The 21,668-nt window shown below is 40.8% G+C and overlaps 1 protein-coding gene across 1 annotated transcript in view; it reads left to right on the top strand.

Moving 5' to 3' along the window:
- Positions 1-1,833: 1,833 nt before the first annotated feature.
- The window catches only part of LOC115145823 (transmembrane protein 131-like), a 96,567-nt gene continuing 76,732 nt past the window's right edge, over positions 1,834-21,668 (top strand). The window contains 3 exon segments of the mRNA XM_029687370.2: positions 1,834-2,020; positions 2,891-2,961; positions 19,264-19,304. Of these exon segments, the coding sequence (XP_029543230.2) occupies positions 1,897-2,020; positions 2,891-2,961; positions 19,264-19,304 (236 nt within the window). The 5' untranslated portion in view covers positions 1,834-1,896.

Raw genomic sequence — 21,668 nt, 5'->3', positions numbered from 1 at the left:
TGGCGGCTCTTGAGATTTGATCCAGCAACCTTTCGATTACCAGCCAGGCTCTTGCCGCCCAGTAGGACCTGCTGCTACAAATATACTAATACTTTAATGAACAAAAATATAAACGCAACATGTAAAGTGTTACTTACATGAGCTGAAATAAAAGATCCCAGAAATGTTCGATACACATGAAAAGCTTATTTCCCTCCAATTTTGTGCATAAATTTGTTGACATCCCTCTGTGTGCATTTCTCCTTTGCTAAAATAATCCATCCACCTGACAGGTGTGGCATGTCAAGAAGCTGATTAAACAGCATGAACATTGCAAAAGTACACCTTGTGCTGGGGACAATAAAATGCCACTCTAAAATGTGTAGTTTTGTCACACAACACAATGCCACAGATGTCTCGTGTTTTGAGGGAGTGTGCAATTGGCATGCTGTGACTGCGAGAATGTCCACCAGAGCTGTTGCTAGTGAATTTAATGTTCATATCTCTACCATAAGCTGCCTCCAATGTCGCTTTAGATAATTTGGCAGTACGTCCAACCGACCTCACAACCGCAGACCATGTGTAACTACGCCAGCCCAAGACCTCCACCCGGGGGATCGTCTGAGACCAGCCAACTGGACAACTGATGAAACAGGAGTATTTCTGTATGTAATAAAGCCCTTTTGTGGAGAAAAAATCATTCAGATTGGGTGGGCCTATGCGCGCCTACACCCATCCATTGCTGCACACCTGCCCAAGTCATGTGAAATCCATAGATTAGGTGCCTAATGACTATTTAAATTGACTGTTTCCTTAAATGAACTAACTCAGTAAAAGTATTGCATGTTCCATTTACTTTTGTTCAGTATACTTTACCTGAACCCAGTGGGCAGATATTATTTCAAGCATAACATACCTAGTCTAAACACGTTAAGCCTAAACGTTTGAACAATGACACCCACCACGGAGAGTATGTGTGATATTTGTTTGTGAACCTGCTTAGCCTGTCCATTCTGATTCATGAGGTTGACCTGAATGTGCCAACTTTGAAGTCTGCACCCCAAAAAACCTGTTCACCCTTGGAGCAGTTGTGTCCCACGTGTACTTAATTTAGATATAGGCTATTGACTTTTATGTATGCAACTAATTGTCTACCAACCATTGTTGCTAACCTAACACTGGCCTACAGCACATGGCCTGTTTCAATGTTGAACTTGAATACCAATGTCCTTTATAACTCTTGTTTATAAAGCTAGTATTAGATAAAGTGCAAGAAGTGTGAAAGGGTTCTCATGGCATAATTTGAGTTTGCAGGAACTTCAGATGTTCTAGCACTATGGATATGGCAGTTTGATTATTCTATATGGGAACCACATGATGGAATCTCCCTTAACCTTTGGAGTGATGACGTTATTGACTTTGTTCGTGATCCTTTGATTGGCACAATGTTTTTCAACCTCAGTAGTAGTTGGGTAGTATAGGTAATTTAAAAACATTGGGGTCCACAAGCACATCAGAACCTAGATTTGCTTTGGGTTGACCGCATGACAGTTGTTTGCCAGCGCGGAGAAGCAAAACAAAAACGAAATAGAATGTTTCCCACAAACTTTGTTCTCTGCAAGACTTACTTGCGCATAGGACTGGCCACGCGATATTCCCATGAGTTTTTATAATTTGTTGCGTTTAGTTCGTCATGTTCTGGTCAGCCTCATTGTGCCAAAATCAGCCAACGGAGGCAGGCAGATGAATGCAACCGCTTGGCTGTAGTCGGCGCATACTTTCCACACACACAGCGAGAAAGAGGGCGAGGGTTGAGGAACGGAACAGAACAGAACAGGGTGGGAGGGTTTGCGAGACGGGAGAGAAAGAGAAAAGCCAAGCGTAGCACAAGGCAGGCTGTTAGATGAACAGGGCAGCATGGTGGGGGTACGGGAGTTCCAACAAGGCAGCCGCTGTCACAGAACAACGTGGATTAATGTTATACTTGGAATTCTACCGCTACTTTTGCCCTGCGTACAGCATGGAGGGGCTCAATTACAAGGTCTGGAGAAGTACATTTTCCCCCCTTCAATAATTAAACACCCATTGCGAAAATGTCGGCGAGAACTGCCCGTAACGTAACAGCTAACGTTACTGAGTTGACAGTGAAGACAAGTCGCTGTACGAAAACGGGAACGCTATTGCAACCATCGTATTGTGGATTAAAAACGATAGTGTCGAATATGTTGGATGTATGCAGACATGTAGCTAACGTTATTCACTTATAAGGGCTAAGACTTATTTTATTTAGTATTTTTTAATTTTTTATATATCAGTGGCCAGTTTCCTGTGCTGGTTCATGCAAGCGATAACGTTGTTTCAGTGAAGTGTCGCGTTTACAGTAGCTAGCTAACTTAGCTACAATGGAACTTCGTTTAATTATTGTTAGCTAGCCGAATGCCATTGCTTTGACTTTGTGTTTTAAACGTTTCCATTTATTGATTGTTATACATTTATAGCTCGGCTTTTATAAACGTTAAAGCTATGTGTTTACAAGCTAACCTAAAACCAAGCTAGCCAGTTAATAATAATAATCATTTGGCGGGTGCTTATTGGCCTATTTAACACATGTACAGGTGTGTATTAATAATGTGAATTGACAATGTAATTTCTTGCATATCCCAACTCTCCCTGAGACACCCTCGGGGAGTGGGATCACGGACAGTTGAATACACACCTTTGTCAGTCATGCATTTGCCCAAGTTTATGCTAAACGTTGCGCTGTCCACGCTCCACGGTAATACACTGGGGTAACGCATTTTTATCTAGACAGTATTTCTTTAACCGCTATCTGATGTGTTTGACAGCGAGTTTCTTGTTCTTGTAAGCTTTTCGTTGTTTACCTATTTCCCCCTCTCTTCCTCCCACCAAGCCCTGAGTCAAATGTCCAGCGTGGTCGAGGTTTGGCAAGCTGAGGATGCTGACCCAGTAGTCCCAACTCAGGTAAATTCAGTACCCAATTTATCGAGCTGGCATAAACCTTAGTTGCAGATTACATACAGACAGCCAGCCATTTACAGTACAGTTCAAAAGTTTGGGGTCACTTAGAAATGTCTTTGTTTTTGAAAGAAAAGCACATTTTTGTCCATTAAAATAACATCACATGAATAAGAAATACAGTGTAGACATTGTTAATGTTGTAAATAGCTGATTTTTTATGGAATATCTATAGGTGTACAGAGGCCCATTATCAGCAACCATCACTCCTGTGCAAAACACCAGTCTCAACTTCAACGGTGAAGAGGTGACTCTGGAATGCTGGCCTTCTAGGCAGGGTTCCTCTGTCCAGTGTCTGTGTTCTTTTGCCCATCTTAATTTTTTATTGGTCAGTCTGAGATATTTATTTTTCTTTGCAACTCTGCCAAGAAGGCCAGCATCCCGGAGTCACCTCTTCACTGTTGACATTGAGACTGGTGTTTTGTGGGTACTATTTAATGAACCTGCCAGTTGAGGACTTGTTTGTTTCTCAAACTAGACACTAATGTACTTGTCCTCTTGCTCAGTTGTGCACCGGGGCCTCTCACTCTTCCTATTCTGGTTAGATTCAGTTTGCGCTGTTCTGTGAAGGGAGTAGTACACAACGTTGTATGAGATCTTCAGTTTCTTGTCATGTTCTCACATGGAATAGCATTCATTTCTCAGAACAAGAATAGACTGATGAATTTCCCCCCCAAAATGTTTTGTTTCTGGCCATTTTGAGCCTGTAATCAAACCCACAAATGCTGATGCTCCAGATACTCAACTAGTCTAAAGAAGGCCAGTTTTATTGTTTCTTTAAATCAGGACAATTGTTTTCAGCTGTGCTAACATAATTGCAAAAGGGTTTTCTAATGATCAATTCGCCTTTTAAAATGATAAACTTGGATAAGCTAACGCAACGTGCCATTGGAACACAGGAGTGATGGTTGCTGATAATTGGCCTCTGTACGCCTATGTAGATATTCCATTTTTTTTTTATCAGCCGTTTCCAGCTACAATAGTCACTTACTACATTCAAAGTCTACACTTTATTTCTGATCAATTTAATGTTATTTAAATGGACAAAAAATGTGCTTTTCTTTAAAAAACAAGGACATTTCTTAGTGACACCAAACTTTTGAACGGTAGTGAACATTTCTTCACACAAAGCCCACCACCTGCATGGGTATATCACCCTGTCTGAAATATCTACATTTCATACATATCTAACACATTTTATTTAGCGGAATAGAAGCCTTTGAAATGCTTGGTTAAGGGCGTGTCTGACAAATATGATTTAATTTGAACTCCATCTCATACATATCTAGCATTACTATGCTACAGAGAAAATAACCTAGCTATTCAAATCAATGAAGTTGGCTAAATAGATGAAAATATGATTTAATTCTCCTGCATTACTGGCACTATGATGCAAGAGTTTCATGATGACACCTCACAAACTTCCCACATTTCAAGTAATGAGTTTTCAGTGCTGCGATGTGCTTTGCATTTTGGCCAAGTCTGCATTGTATGCTGTGGCTGTTATGTTTGACTAGTTATGTAATCCAGGAACACACTACAGTTTTTGTTTTACTGATTGTCAGTGAAGCTACGACGGACTGTCACATTAATACCTGCAGACAACAGAGGCTTCTTTTAATTGAAATTAGGATAAAATATATTTGAAAAGCTTTTAAATACCTGGTCGTTTAGGTTGTGTACACCTCTTGACAGTTGGCGCAGAACTGAAACATTATGCTTTCAATTGTTTGATTTGAAGTAGAATTTGACTAGTTCCATTTTTATGTAGAAATTGTGTCCATTTCAGAGCCTTACCCTGGCATATAATATCACTTAATTGGGGGGGGGGGTTGTATTCCCACCAAGAAAAGGAGGTGTACTGGGCATCACAATTTACTTAGGTGTACATCTGCTCAGTGCAAAGGGGAACCAAGTTAATTCTGCATGGTTTGCAAATTATTGGGACCTGTTGATGGCAAGTTAAAGTTACTGACCGAATGCTGAAATTGTTTACATTCTTCAGTATTTGTCAGGCTCAGGTAGGCAGGGCTATGCTGTGAATGGACTAGCTGTGTCTCAGGTTTATGGGAAATGTTTGCAGTGATTTCTTACGTAATCTGCCTGCACTTGGCTGTGTTCACCGAAGCAAAACGTTTCTTATTAAATAAGTCCAGGTAGTCCTTCCCTATTTCAGTTTATTTTCTTCCGTTTGGTGCCTAATGTACACAGTCCAGGTTTAAGTTTGTTGTTGTTTTTGGGTGGAAGATGTTAGCAGCTCACTGAGGTGATTCGGTGCAAAGATATTACGGCTTGTTTTAGCCACGCCATAAAAGAACACTCCCTCTGTTAACCATAACTGGTTTATCTTGGTGTCGACAATTACAATGGAATAGTCAAATAGATTTTTAAAATCAGGATGGTTGTTCAACCAATTCTGTGCATTTTGAGGAGTGCAACTTGGTCCCAAAAAATAGATTTCACATAATTGTAACATTGTCATAAAGAGCACGTGTTTAACTTAATTTACGTTTTCCCATCACACGAGGTTAAATAAATGACTAGAGTCAGTGCCTATTATGTGCCAAATAAAGTTACATGGTTGACTGTAACAGGGTTGATGATTTCATCTTAAATCAGCCAGAAATCCCCTTGTCATGGGGAATGGAAGCGTGTTGTGTGCAACAGGGAGTGGCAATTGAATGCAAGCTTCACAAACATTTTTAATTGTTAAAACAATTCCAGCCTCTATGGGGATCCGGGTTGACGTGTTATGCTCGACACGGTCAGTTTTCAACCAGAAAATGGCCAAAAAGAGTAGAAACAGCTTAACTGTTAAACATTATACTTTTTCATTATTTTTTTCCAATAAAAGACATTGACATTCATTGTACTGTTGAATGGATGGCACATTTTAGAGGACAAAACAAAACTTAACTCACACAAGAAATAAAACTTAGGTGCTGCACTCGAATCAAAAATAAATATTGAGTGGAGTGCAGCACAGAGAACCAGCAGATTATCAACCCAGTTATGAAGCGGGACGAGACTATTTATCCAGTATCGGCTGACATATTTTGTGAAACATTGGACTTCTATTGGAGGTATTGTATCGAATCTTTTCCATATGCATTACATTCCCTAAATCCCGTAACCACATTTCAAAGGTAGGTGCAGTCTCCAATTTCCAAAATTACAATATGAGCCTTTTGGCTAATAGAGCACAAAGACAGACAGCCTTCCCTTCCTGGTTATTCCCATCAACTGAGCGATCAATGGGTCTGGGGCTATAACTCTATCAAAGGCTTTAGATAAGTAATCAAAAATGAGAGCCCAGTAGGCAGGTAACTTAGGACCTGTCCAAATTAAGTTGGTCAATGTCCCCTCATCCTGCATGCACCTCTCACACAGTGGTGAGGTGTCCGGGAATATTGTATGCAGTTTCACTTTTGAGTAACGTAACCTGTGTATCACCTTAAACGGAACAAGGTTGTGTCTGGCATTCACTGAACTGTGGTTTATATTCCTGAGAGCTTCTACCCAGTCCTCATCTGAGATTTCTGAACCAAGTTCCTGCTCCCAAGCCCTTTTAACAGTGTCTGTAGATACCTCTATGTGGGCCTGTAGCACATCATAAAGTCTAGAGACCGACCCTTTTGAATGAGGTTTGACAAGGATAAAGCTATCTAATGTAGGATTATTTGGCTTAATGCCATACTGTGGGATATGTGTCCTTAAGAAATGGTTGATTTAGAGGTATCTGAAAAAAATGTTGTTGGCATGTCAAACTTATTACACTGTAATTGTTGATGAAGCTAACTGGCCATCAATGTATAATTGTTGTGAGCCCCTTCTCCCTCCACTGTGAAAACACACCAGGTCTACTCTGTTCCCGGTCACTATGTGGCATTTCCTATTTTTGAGCAAATTGTTGCTGTCATACCAAACTCAAAAGAAAAACATCCCTCCGTGCAGGAGCTTATCATGCCACCTGTATTAAAAGTGATCATAAAACAGACCCCACACACCCCGTCCCATTACTGAGTGACTTGCCCAAACAAAGCACTCCTTGACTAACGCACAAACCATTGTTCCGGCTTTATGTCTAGGCACCCTAACTAGTCATCTATAGATGCTCTGCATATAAACTAATATTATATAACACTTAACTCTCACGTTATGGGGTGAGTGGTGCTAAAACATGATAGGCTAAACAATGCTATATAAGCAATAACATCTCACCCATCATTATAAGTCCCAATTTCTGATCGAAAAGACAGGCAGGAAATTCAAACACATTCCTGGCCTGTATTTGGCCACTTAGCCGGTTGACACAGCAGTTCTGTATCCTCAGCCAGGGAGCATGCTTGACAAGAACAGGTCAGCCTCTTTTGGGTTGTTAAATGTACGTGTTGATCCCATCATCTGTCACCTTAGACCGGGCTGGGAAGAGGAATCCATATCGGATGTTGGCCACCCTCGACCCTGCATTTCTTGCGCAACTCATCATACTCTTTCTGTTGGTTCCTCACCTCCAAAGGAAGATCTGGGTAGAAAGACAACCTGGTAGTTGTAGTTAAGGGGGAACCTTTGACTAGCCAGCTTGAGGATGAGATCCCTGGTCTGGGGATAGTTCAGCCGAACGAAGAATGGCCTTGGCGCGCCCTTGGCTGGTTTCGTTGCCAGTGATCTAGTCATTTTTGAATGTTGTGCACTGTTACTTTATGTCCTGTAGCCTGGCCTCGTGATCGACTGTCGTCTGCTCGATCTCATGCACCCTGCCCTTAGTTGCCGTCACAGTTAAAGTCCAAGTCCAAATACTCTGAGATATCAGCCAACCTTGTGTCCACCTTCTTGCTTAGTAAGTTTATAGCAGCCAGTAGGTTGGAGTAGGTTCTTTGGGGAGCTCTTGGGAGCTAGCATCTTCAGCTAACACCTCATGGGTCGGCGATGTTGAAATTGGTTCGTTGTCTATCTCATCCAAATGATCTTGTTTAGCGCCCCCTTTTTGGTTAATTTCACGTAAGAGGGTTGAGCTTAAAATGAGGGACAAATGTAAATTAATCATTAATCAAATTAAGTAAATAATAATCTTCAGAAAGGACCTTGTCAAAGCAACAAAATAACTAAGGCTTTACAATGATGGTAAAAACTTGGTGAAATGTTGGGGTTAAGTGGGTTAAACTCTTCTTAGAAGCCAGCGTGTATTTATTAAGGATCCCCATCTACTGCTGCCTAGGGGGTCCAGCAATATTAAGGCAGTTATATAAAATTAAGTGATAATGCCAGAGAAGCCGGTGTTTGGAGGATATATTGGCACGGGTGTTAGGCCCATAACGGATGTATTCAGAACCCTTAACTTTTTCCAAATTTTGTTACGTTACAGCAGTATTCTAAAATAGATTAAGTTGTTTTCCCTCATCAATCTAAAAAATGGACATATCTAATTTACATAAGTATTCAGACTATTTTCAGTACTTTGTTGAAATACACTACCATTCAAAAGTTTGGGGTCACTTAAATGTTTCTTATTTTTAAGCCATTTTTTTTTTGTCCATTTAAATAACATCAAATTGATCAGAAAAACAGTGTAGACATTGTTAATGTTGTAAATTACTATTGTAGCTGGAAACGGCAGATTTTTAATGGAATATCTTCGTAGGCATACAGAGGCCAATTGTGCGCCGTCCTATGGGACTCCCAATCATGGCCGGTTGTGATACAGCCTGGATTCGAACCATGGTGTCTGTAGTGATGCCTTTAGCACTGAGATGCATTGCCTTAGACTCCTATATAAATAACTATATAAATAATCAAAATAACTTCACAGATCTTCATTGTAAAGGGTTTAAACACTATTTCCCATGCTTTGTCAATGAACCATAAACAATTAATGAACATGCACCTGTAGAACGGTCGTTAAGACTAACAGCTTACAGATGGTAGGCAATTAAGGTCAGAGTTATAAACACTTAGGACACTAAAGAGGCCTTTCTACTGACTCTGAAAAACACCAAAAGAAAATGCCCAGGGTCCCTGCTCATCTGCATAAACATGCCTTAGGCATGCTGCAAGGAGGCATGAGGACTGCAGATGTGGCCAGGGCAATAAATTGCAATAAATAAATAAAATGCAATGTCCGTGCTGTGAGACGCCTAAGACAGCATTATAGGGAGACAGGACGGACAGCTTGTCATCCTCGCAGTGGCAGACCAAGTGTAACAACACCTGCGCAGGATCGGTACATCCGAACATCACACCTGCGGGACAGGTATAAGATGGCAACAACAACTGCCCGAGTTACACCAGGAACGCACAATCCCTCCACCAGTGCTCAGACTGTCCGCAATAGGCTGAGAGAGGCTGGACTGAGGACTTGTAGGCCTGTTGTAAGGCAGGTCCTCACCAGACATCACCGGCAACAATGTCACCTATGGTCACAAACCCACCGTTGCTGGACCAGACAGGACTGGAAAAAAGTGCTCTTCACTGACAAGTCGTGCTTTTGTTTCACCAGAGGTGATGGTCGGATTCACGTTTATCGTGGCCTGTACTCTGGAGTGGGATCGATTTTGGAGGTGGGTTAGAGGCGGTCTGTCACAGCATCATTGGACTGAGCTTGTTGTCATTGCAGGCAATCTAAACTCTGTGTGTTCCAGGGAAGACCTCCTCCCTCATGTGGTAGCCTTCCTGCAGGCTCATCCTGACATGACCCTCCAGTGTGACAATGCCACCAGCCATACTGCTTGTTCTGTGTGTGATTTCCTGCAAGACAGGAATGTCAGTGTTCTGCTATGGCCAGTAAAGAGCCCGGATCTCAATCCCATTGAGCGCGTCTGGGACCTGTTGAATCGGAGGATGAGGGCTAGGGCCATTCCCCCCCAGAAATGTCCTGGAACTTGCAGGTGCCTTGGTGGAAGAGTGTGGTAACATATCACAGCAAGAACTGGGAAATCTGGTGTATTCCATGAGGAGGAGAGATGATGCTTAATGCAGCTGGTGGCCACACCAGATACTGTTACTTTTGATTCATTCACTTTGTTCATTATTACACATGTTTGTGGAACCTGTTCATATCTCAGTTGTTGATTCTTGTTATGTTCATACAAATATTTAAACATGTTAAGTTTGCTGAAAATAAACTCGATGTCGGAGTCGGACTCATCTGAGGAGCGATTTGGACAAAGAATTTAAACTTTAAACTTCGAGAAGGATTGGCTCCATTTAAGATCTGTAAGTAAATTATTTTCATTACTTTATATCGCTAATTTACTATGTATTTTGTTTTATGAGTTGTCTGCTTTTTGTGCTTTGGATTTAGTTTACATAGGTCTATGTAATTTCAATGTTATATAATTCCAAAGTAGTTATTGTCTTTCATATTAGTTTGTTTTCTTTCATCCTTGTATCTTTGGAGAGGCCACTGAACTCTCACCGCCATTGGTTATTTGTGGTTCTCACCTCTGCCTCAAGTGTTACTGTTTGCATTGTGTGTTTGCTTCACACCTATGTGCATCACTCTACAGATAAGGTTTAGGCTTGGTGTTTTTACTTTACAGTAATGTCATTTTATACATTTTATACATTTTTAGTCAACTGTAATTCTGTTTCATATAACAATATCTTTATTTTATTCACCTCAGAATGGAGGATGCAGATAATTTGGATGAAGTTTGGGAGCCACCCCTCCCCAGCAAGCACCCCGCCGGTCAAGGTATTCAATCCCCCCCCACTGCTACGGCCATCACCCCATCTGATGGTTCTACATCCACCACTCGACAGAGGCCCCACTCTTCTTCAACCACCCCCACTGCAGTTTCAATCACCACGCCTACGCCTGATGGTTCTACATACACTTTTCATAGGCCTTTTGAAAAAGAAAATAGGGGCTTGTGGCACCATTCATCCTAACAGAATAATTTCCCCCAAAACCAAGGTAAACGACATGACAAAGACATCGGCGAGGGGGACCATACATTGGATCAGGACTAACAAGCTGCTTTTTGTGAAATGGAAGGACACTAGCTAAGTAACCATGCTCACCACACAGCATAAGGTATTCAATAATGACCATGTCTCAAGGAGGGTGAAAAATGCCAATGGGGCATGGGTGAGGAAGAATGTCCCCCTTTCTGTGAAGGACTACAATTCCAGCATGGGGGGTGTCGACCTATCTAATGCTCTGATAGGCTACGACCTGGTCCTCCACAAGACCAGGAAGTGGTCGAAGATGATTTTTTTCTCTTTGTGGACATAGCTACAGTAAATGCTTTCATTCTCTGAAAGCAGGTGGCCAAAGCAAAAGGTCAAACTCTCTCACCCAGTTCCGAGTGCAGCTGGTGTTGGAAATTGCAGAATTGGAGGCCTAAAGCAACCTCACAACCATCGCAAGTCCCCCTACTTAAAGTGAGCGCCACTATCCAACACGCATGCCAAAAGACAAAAGAACTCCAAACGTTGCATAAAACACGGGGGGAGGTTGAAATGCCACATCTTCTGTCTGAAATGCCAGTTTTCCTTTTGTTTCCTGGCAGAAAGGGACTGCTTCAAATACTATCATGACATGCACAAGCTACAGTGAAAGTGAAATCTAATCATCTACACCTGGGATGGAAAAGGAACACGAAGGCCATTTTTGTAAATAGTTCAGCTTATTTTTATTTTTGCACCTCTTTTAGTGAAGGACACATGTGTATCCAAGTTTGTTTGATAAGACATTTAAAAAATATATTTTAAAAAGTATATATTTTAATATTTTTGTAAATAGTTCATTTGTATGTGGGACCAATACATTGGATATGCGTAGGCTAAACGTTCAGGAACTTTGGAGATGTTGAAAAAACACTTGGATATCCCCTTTATGTCCCCTGACACCACCACAATGTTTGAGAGAGGTTGGTGTTGTAGAAATTCGTTTTTTATAGTGAACAATAGGCACTTCCAGTGAGCAAAAACAGTGCAATTAACCACATTCGGAGACTTTGGAGAGGTTGAAAGGACACTTTAATGTACCCTGGATTCCACATAACACCAGCACACTGTTTGAGTGAAGTTGATATGGTAGAAATTGTTTTTATACTGAACAAATAGCATTTAGGGATTGCAAATATGTAATAGCACTGGAATTATATAATTTAGACAAATGCCACTTTGGAGAGGTTTAGGGACACATGACCAAATGTCCCGTGACCACACCTGACACCACTTACTAAAACATCTGCCCATTTCTAGTTGTTAGGTCTATCAATCCCATTTTTTCTGATATTGTTCACATGTGGAAGCCATCTGTGTTTCCAGCTCTGGGCATCAATAATTAACTTATTGCTTGTCAATGAAAGATGACTTTCAAAATACAAAAACAAAAAAAGGTTATTTTGTGTGCTTGTTCTTGTTTATTCTGAATTTACATAACTCCTATCTCCTGATCATTTCTTTATAATCTCTCAGATTATACTCCCACGTTTTGGCATGTCAGAATCATGAAATTCTACATGAATAGCAGTTACTTTTGGGTATGTCTATTTAGGTGGAAATCTACATTTTTCATTTCAAGAAGTTAAGCTGTTTTTTTATAGTGACATTTATTTGGATACATCGATAACGATGAGCTAATGAGGCGCGAATTCGGCTGGCATTGAAAATGTGTTCTCTCGAAAGGACACTGATGTTCAGAGGTGCAAGCCAACAACACAGCTAACACAATCACTTCAAAAATGATGCCAGCTGATTCATGATTTCAACTGGCTGAGAAACGCTGCCTGCCTGTCTCGTCCCGACACCTTCATTACTGGAGATCGAATGTGAATATTGAAAATGTCGGAGAGACAGACACCAAGGTTTATACGAGTCTCTGCTGTTAGAAAACCAAATGTTACACGGAACCCAAACCGGCTGCGCGTGTGCGCCATCGTGCATACATTTATTTTGTCCCCCCACACCAAACGCGATCACGACACGCAGGTTAAAATATCAAAACAAACTGAACCAATTACATTAATTTGGGGACAGGTCGAAAAGCATTAAACATGTATGGCAATTTAGCTAGATAGTTTGCACTTGCTAGCTAATTTGTCCTATTTATGTAGCTTGCTGTTGCTAGCTAATTTGTCCTGGGATATAAACATTGAGTTATTTTACCTGAAATGCACAAGGTCCTCTACTCCAACAATTAATCCACACAAAACGGTCAACCGTATCGTTTCTAGTCATCTCTCCTCCTTCCAGGCCTTTTCTTCTCTGGACATTATATTGCGATTGGCAACTTTCATAAATGAGGTGCATTACCGCCACTGACCTCGTTCATCTTTCAGTCACCCACGTGGGTATAACCAATGGGGAAATGGCACGTGGGTACCTGCTTCTATAAATCAATGAGGAGATGGGAGAGGCAGGACTTGCAGCACGATCTGTGTCAGAAATAGAACTGACTTTTATTTTAGTCCTTGGTAATACAGACGCGAGCGAGCAGTGTGGGTGCAATAATTGAATAATATAGATTTATACATTTATTTTGCGTAGTCAGCCTGTTAGTCTAAATGAAATGTGAGATGTAGTGGAGATCAAGTTTATAAATTGCCTTGCTGGGCTGATGAGAGAGACGGTTGATTGCACAATCAGATGGAATAGAGAAATTAGGCATTTTAACGTCATATATTTAGCCGGTGGTAACTTGTGGAATAGACACTGTCTGGATTGCGGTTTTAACCCATCAGCATTTAGGATTAGACCCACCCATTGTAAAACGAAATATGTTTAATTCTACAACAGGTGTGTGTGTCCTCGGGCCACTACTCTACTACATTTACATTACATTTACATTTAAGTCATTTAGCAGACGCTCTTATCCAGAGCGACTTACAAACACATCCTTAACATCCTTATTCATGTTACCATATTATAACTGAGTGTATGGAAATCTACTGAGTGAGAAAGGGTAGTGCAGAAAGATTACATTCTGTCAGAACATGTTATTGTTAAATCTCAGTGTGTCTTGTTAAAAGTTCATTTGTGGAATTTTTTTCCTTATTAATGTGTTTGAGCCAATCAGTTGTGTTAAGGTAGGGGTGGTATACAGAAGATAGCCCTATTTGGTAAAAGACCCAGTCCATATTATGGCAAGAACAGCTCAAATAAGCAAAGAGAAATGACAGTATCAGTACTTTAAGACCTGAAGGTCAGTCAATCCGGAAAAGTTCAAGAACTTTTAAAGTTTCTTCAAGTGCAGTCGCAAAAACCATCAAGCGCTATGATGAAACTGGTTCTCATGAGGACCGCCACAGGAAAGGAAGACCCAGAGTTACATCTGCTGCAGAGGATAAGTTCATTAGAGTTTACCAGCCTCAGAAATTGCAGCCCAAATAAATGCTTCACGGAGTTAAAGTAACAGACACATCTCAACTTTTCAGAGGACACTGAGTGAAATCAGGCTTTCTTGGTTGAATTGCTGCAAAGAAACCACTACAAAAAGGACACCAATAAAAAGAAACACGAGCAATGGACATCAGACCGGTGGAAATCTGTTTTTGAGATTTTTGGTTCCAACTGCCGTGTCTTTGTGAGACGCAGAGTAGGTGAACAGATGATCTCTGCATGTGTGGTTCTCACCATGAAGGAGGAGGTGTGATGGTGCTTTGCTGGTGACACTATCTGTGATTTATTTAGAATTCAAGGCACACTTAACCAGCATGGTTATCACAGCATTCTGCAGCAATACACCATCCCATCCGGTTTGCACGTGGGACTATCATTTGTTATTCAACAGGACAACAGGCTGTGTAAGGGCTATTTGACCAAAGAGTGATAGAGTGCTGCATCAGATGAGCTGGCCTCCACAATCACCCGACCTTAACCCAATTGAAATGGTTTGGGATGAGTTGGAGCGCAGAGTGAAGGAAAAGCAGCCAACAAGTGCTTAGCATACTACCACATATCTACAACACACAATCCATATGTACTTGTGTGTAGAGTGCATGTGTTAGTATGTGTATGCGGACTGCAAGGGGTGTACGGATTGCAAGTCTGATTTATTCAATTCTCCATGTCTATAGTAAAGGGAACTTCAATTTAATATAACAGGCTTAAATTCAACAATTTCTACTTAAAATGTCAGACTGGCGCAAAATGCACATTTCATGGACCTATCTATTATCTGTTGTAAGATCTTCTCTTAATGGGAAGGAAATACTCCTGTTTCCCTGATAGCTTTTATGCCTAAATGCGCTGATGTCCAAACTGGTTTTACAATAGATAGGCCTAGACTAAGTCTTCCATTGGAATTGTCGTAACATCGCAGTTCAAGATGAGTCAACTAGGTCTGTCTCTTTGGCTGTGTTTAGATAAGCAGCCCAATTCAGTTTTTTTTTAATTCTCTCCACAAATTGGTCTTTTGACGAATCAGCTCTGAAAAAGATCTGATGTGATTGGTCAAAAGTCCAATTAGTGGAAAAAAGCTCAGACTTGGGTTGACTGTGTGAGCACAGCCCCAAAAAACAATCACAATTTCCATGCTTTGTAAAATGTTTAAATTGAGTTTGATCCATGAGTGACTAGGCCTATATGCATACAATGTCATAGATAGATTAACCTACACTAAAGCACCCTGCCCTTCAACTATACTGAACAAAAATGCAACAATTTCAAAGATTTTATAAGGAAATCAGTCACTTGAAATAAATTAATTAGGCCATAGTCTATGGATTTCACGTGACTGGGAATACAGATACCTTTGAAAAAGAATGCCTCACAATGGGCCTCGGGATCTCGTCACGGTATCTCTGCATTCAAATTGCAATCGATAAAATGCAAATGTGTTTGGTGTCCGTAGCTTATGCTTGCCCATACCATAACTCCACTGCCACCATGTTCACAACTTTGACATCAGCAAACCGTTCGCCCACACAACGCCATACACGTTGTCTGCGGTTGTGAGGCGGGTTGGACGTACTGCCAAATTCTCTAAAATGAATATTCAATTCTCTAGCAACAGCTCATGGGACATTCCTGTAGTCAGCATTGTGTGAAAAACCTGCACATTTTAGTGGTGGTTGATTTTAGTGGTGTCCCCAGCACAAGGTACACCTGTGTAATGATCATGCTTTTTAATCAGCTTCTTGATATGCTTGTCATGTGGATGGATTATCTTGGCAAAGAAGAAATGCTCACTAACAGGGATGTAAACAAATTTGTGTACTAAATTGGAGAGAAATACGCTTTTTGTGCATATGGAACATTTATGGGATCTTTTATTTCAGCCCACCCACTTACGTTTATATTTTTGTTCAGTGTAGATTGGCACTTTATCACAGTTGTGTGTCTTGGTTGACCCCCCCCTCCTCCCCCCTTTTTGTTTTTACACTGCTGCTACTCGCTGTTTGTTATCTAAACATAGTCATTTACCCCTACCTACATGTACCAATTACCTCGACTAAACTGTACCCCCACACGGCACTGGTACCCCCAGTTTATAGGATCGTTATTGTTACCATTTTATTTTCCACTTTAGTTTATTTAGGAAATATTTTCTAAACTCTATTCTTGAACTGCATTGTTGGTTAAGGGTTTGTAAGTAAGCATTTCACGTTAAGGTCTACACTGGCGCATGTGTCAAATACAATTTGATTTGATTGCCTGGTCAAGGCTTTCAATTAGTGACCCCTAGGCATGCATGAAGACCCACGTTGCAGTGAACAAAGGCCCTATCAAGAAACTGCACCTATATTAACCCACACTAATGTAGCCTAGATACAGAATAATTGCATAGGTTGGCCTATAAGCACTATGGAAGTACCTTCTCCCTTCCCTCTGATAAGCATGATGAAATTAGTTATGTTTTGTACACTCCGTGTATATGGTAAAAATAACACCTGCTCTTTCCATGGCATAGACTGACCAGGTGAATCCAGGTGAAAGCTATGGTCCTTTATTGATGTCACTTTTTAAATTCACTTCAATCAGTGTAGATGAAGGGGAGAAGAAAGGTTAAAGAATAATTTAAGCCTTGAGGCATGAATTGTGTATATGTGCCATTGAGGATGAATGGGCAAAACAAAATATTTTAGTGCCTTTGAACGGGGTATGGTAGTAGGTGCCAGGTTCACCAGTTTGTGTCAAGAACTGCAAAGCTGCTGGGTTTTTCGCGCTTGACAGTTTCCCGTGTGTATCAAGAATGGTCCACCACCCCAAAAGGCATCCAGCCAACTTGACAACTGTGGGAAACATTGGAGTTAACATGGGACAAGCATCCCTGTGGAATGCTTTCGACACCTTGTAGAGTCCCTGCCCCAACAAATTAAGAGAAAAAGGTTCTGAATGGCAAAAGGGGGGGCTGCAACTCAACATTCGGAAGGTGTTCCTAATGTTTGGTATACTCATTGTATATATTGCATATACCTATCCTACCCTTTTAGATTTACTCAGTGTCTAGAGATATAGGGACTATGGGTAGTGTCAGGACAGGGCCTGTCAATCAACACAATGCCCTTGCACACACAAGATTTGCATCAGGAGGACATACAATAGTCATCTATGACCTCTTGCGCACACCTGGTCCTGCTGGTTATGGAGTGGCTACTGAAATTTTATTTCAAAATGTTAGGTATATGATCACTCTGGTAATATACTGGGGAGCCATTTCCAGCCAATCAGAATGGGTTTTTCCCCCGCAAAATATATTTATTACAGACAGAAATACTTCTCAGCACAACCCCTAACGCCTCAGACGATCTCGCAGGTGAGGAAGCCAGTTGTGGAGTTCCTAGGCTGGCGTGGTTACACGTGATCTACGATTGTGAGGCCAGTTGGACGTACTGCCAAATTCTCTAAAACATAAGCCTATATGTTAGAGAAATGAACATTCAATTCTCTGGCAACAGCTCTGGTGGACATTCCTGCAGTCAGCATGCCAATTGCACACTCTCAAAACTCAGGACATCTGCAGCATTGTGTTGTGACACAACTGCACATTTTAAAGTGGACTTTTATTGTCCCCAGCACAAGGTGCACCTGTGTAATGACCATGCTGTGAAATCAGCTTCTTGATATGCCACACCTGTTAGGTGGATGGATTATCTTGGCTAAGGAAAAATGCTCACTAACAGTGATGTAAACAAATTTGTGCACAACATTTGAGAGAAATACGTTTTTTGTTGCGTATGGATCTTTTTATTTACTGGACTGATAGCCTGCATCTGAGGGGAGGGATGGAGCATCGGTGAGGCTGCCTGTCACCCAACTCACAATCTCTCCGCTGAGAAAAGGGGAAACCGTCTTCCAGCTGATAGCAAAACAAATTTAAGTCGCACTGCATTACTTCTGCATCATGCACCAATTCATGTTGTTACTCCTATGACCAGAGAAAGTGAAATGTTCCTCAATATTAAAAAAGACAAGCCGCAAATAATAATAAACTTATCGAAAAACTTTGCTATAGTTATTCATTGCAGCTGCAGTGCTGGTTGTAGGCTAGCATTTTATGGCTTATGAAACTGTTGAACAGTGCTGAATAACAACTTAAACATCAACTTAAAAACAGCAGCTCTTTGCGTTATTCGTTGAGTCTCTCTAGTCATGGTTTTTAAATCTCACATAATCAACTTTGCTGTCAGAGGCTTCTTTTTACAGTATGGTGCAAGGAAACTGCAGACACGATCTGAGCTATCTGATTGGCCAGCAGTAGGTCTATAGGTGCACTTGATTTGCTCTGTGCCTGCCGGGTAGGCAGAGTTCTACCTTAAGACACATTAAATGGTTCAAAATGAGAACACTTTGCCTTCCTGGCGCTAGGGCTGCTGAATCAAGTGCACCTACCGTCACCAGCACACACAAATAATAATAGGAACGCAAGTCTTTATTGTTGGGTTTTTACATAAGAACATAATGTACCCATCTACCTGCTTTGAGCGTCAGTCTTATCATAATGGGCCACCACAATTAGGCGCATTTAGAAAGCTGGTCATTTTGATGTTTTTTTTTTCATACTGAAACAGAAATGTTTTAAATGTACAAACTTAGACGGCAGCTAATTTGTTGATACATTTGGATTTATGTAAGCCTAACACACTTGATTAGTTATATTTCTCCATTGTTTATTCATGATCAAATGCTGAAATACTACTAATGCACTAAAATATAAATTTGCACTATAATACAATGACTCAATATAGAAACGATTAGGCTAAACTGTAATTACAAGACAAATATACATTCTTTAACCTTCTATGTCTTGATGTAGTTGTTTTGTAATTTAGTTGCTTTGTTTGCTTGTCTACGCAGGTGGAAGAGCGCAGCAAAGACAGTCTTCCACTGGAAGAGAGGTACGATCTCCTAATCCCTGATATCCCTTGGCGACCAGAAACCAACATCCTTGTTATATGTTATTCATTTGTTTCACTCACACAACACACAACAATCATAGGTGAGAAAAATTGCAGAGAAATAATATCCCGCCATCATCAGAAAGGATTTGCTACGAGTGGAGAGAACAGTCCACTTTCAGCGAGAATTAAGAACAGAATATTAAAATGTAGGTAAGTTAGAACTATGGAAACAAACCACTGCAGCAGTATGCAGTTTAATCGAAGCTCAGACTATGACAGGTGTGCATCTTTCAGATGAGAGAACCAAAGTGGGCAGAAGACAGAAAATTGGGGGTGGTTGTGCAGAGTGGAATAAGATGTCATTAAATCATGCATCATTTGGACTTGTCACACACATTCACATACACTGTAATGTGTAGCCTATAGCCTACATATTCCGATGCATTTATATTGTATCTATGTTGTGTGCGTTTATTCATTGTGTACTGAAGGCTGTGCCTAGCCTATATGTTGTGTTAGATACTCGAGTTTCAGGGGGGGTTCTAAGAGACCCTTATTGGGGTCTTTTCAATATGGTGTGGCGTTTATGTTGGAATTAGTGTGGGTGCGTGAACACGAGTAGGAGAGTGGGGAGAGAGCGAAAGAGTGGCACAGTACTGCATTCCAGACACATTTTAGTACTCCTTTAAAGAAAATGCAGTAGAGGTCCATCTGACAATACTTTTTTGTTTCACTCCAGAATGGGCAGTGTCTCCTTTCTTATCGAATAGAACGTTGATATGCTATACATCTTGAAGGCAGTTAAATGTGTTCTTGTTACATGAAAGACTGGAAGCATAGATGCCAATAGCTTATTTGAAGTGTTGACCATGGTGCTGCGTTTTAAGATAACAAAATGAACTGGCTTGGCAATGACTGAAGGAGTGAGGACATGGACTAGTCTCCTAAATAACATTCCACATTCAAGCACATTGATACTGTTAATATAGGCCTATTTTGTGTTTTCTGGTTAGCCATCGCACTAGTGACTAGAGAATGACATTACAAGAGTTGACGACAAGTCTGAACTGGGACTTCTTTTGCTATTCTTCTAAAGTTCTTTCTGATCTAACATATAGCTGGGATTGTCATGGCAGCCACTGCTGGCAAGCTGCGTACTTTCTGGTTAGTGTCAGCTTCTTCTAAAAGCCCCCTGACAGTCAAGAAACAGCTCTGAGTCTCCTGTGTGTACTCAACTTGTCACTGTGGAACTGTAAGTGACTCCAGTTGCTTGCTCACAACACCCTAAAATGAATGATTGTTTTGTATGGCATTTGATTTATTTTTATTTAACCTTTATTTAACTAGGCAAGTCAGTTAAGAACAAATTGTTTTTTGCAATGACTGCCTACCCCGGCCAAACCTGAACGACGCTGGGCCAATTGTGCGCCGCCCTACGGGACTCCCAATCACGGCTGGATGTGATACAGCCTGGATTCGAACCAGGGACTGTAGTGACGCCTGTTGCACTGAGAGCAGTGCCTTAGCTGGTAAAGCTCCTGAGTGGTGCAGCAGTCTAACACGTAGCTAATCTAGCCTACAACTTAGGCAGTTGCTAAAAATGTCCCCCAGTACAAACACACTGGGAAGGTGTTGATTCCTTGGACAGGGCTAACATTCAACAACACTAAATTGAATTTGATACTAAACAGTGCCTCAGCGCATTGGTAGCAAAATGCAGTGGGGTAAAGTACTTAAGTAAAAATACTTTAAAGTACTAAAGTAGTTTTTTGGGGTATATGTACTTTACTTTTATTTCACTACATTCCTAAAGAAAATAATATACTTTTTACTCCATACATTTTCCCTGACACCCAAAAGTACTCATTACATTTTGACAGGAAAATGGTCCAATTCACACACTTATCAAGAGAACATCCCTGGTCATCCCTACTGCCTCTGATCTGAAGGACAAATGCTTAGTTCGTAAAAATATATATATAAAAAAAATTGTGCTGTCTGGTTTGCTTATTAATGTAAGGAATTTGAAATCGTTTATATTTTTACTATTGATACTTAAGTACATGTTTAGCAATTCCATTTACTTTTTATACTGAAGTATATTTAAAACAAAATACTTTTATACTTTTACTCAAGTAGTATTTTACTGGGTGACTTTCACTTTTACTTGAGTCATTTTCTATTAAGGTATCTTTATTTTTAATATGACAAATGAGTACTTTTTCCACCACTGGCAAAATGCCCATTAATGACTTCTTACAATCGCCCTATCAGTAGCTAATACGAGCTAACTGGATGCACCGTTGATTTCCTCAGGCACAGTCCCTCTAGACCCAGTGTGGAAGTGTGTCTGAGCCCAGA

The sequence above is a fragment of the Oncorhynchus nerka genome, linkage group LG18 (genome assembly GCF_034236695.1).
Source record: "Oncorhynchus nerka isolate Pitt River linkage group LG18, Oner_Uvic_2.0, whole genome shotgun sequence".
Lineage (NCBI taxonomy): Eukaryota > Metazoa > Chordata > Actinopteri > Salmoniformes > Salmonidae > Oncorhynchus > Oncorhynchus nerka.
This window is presented reverse-complemented; position numbering and strand designations above follow the sequence as displayed.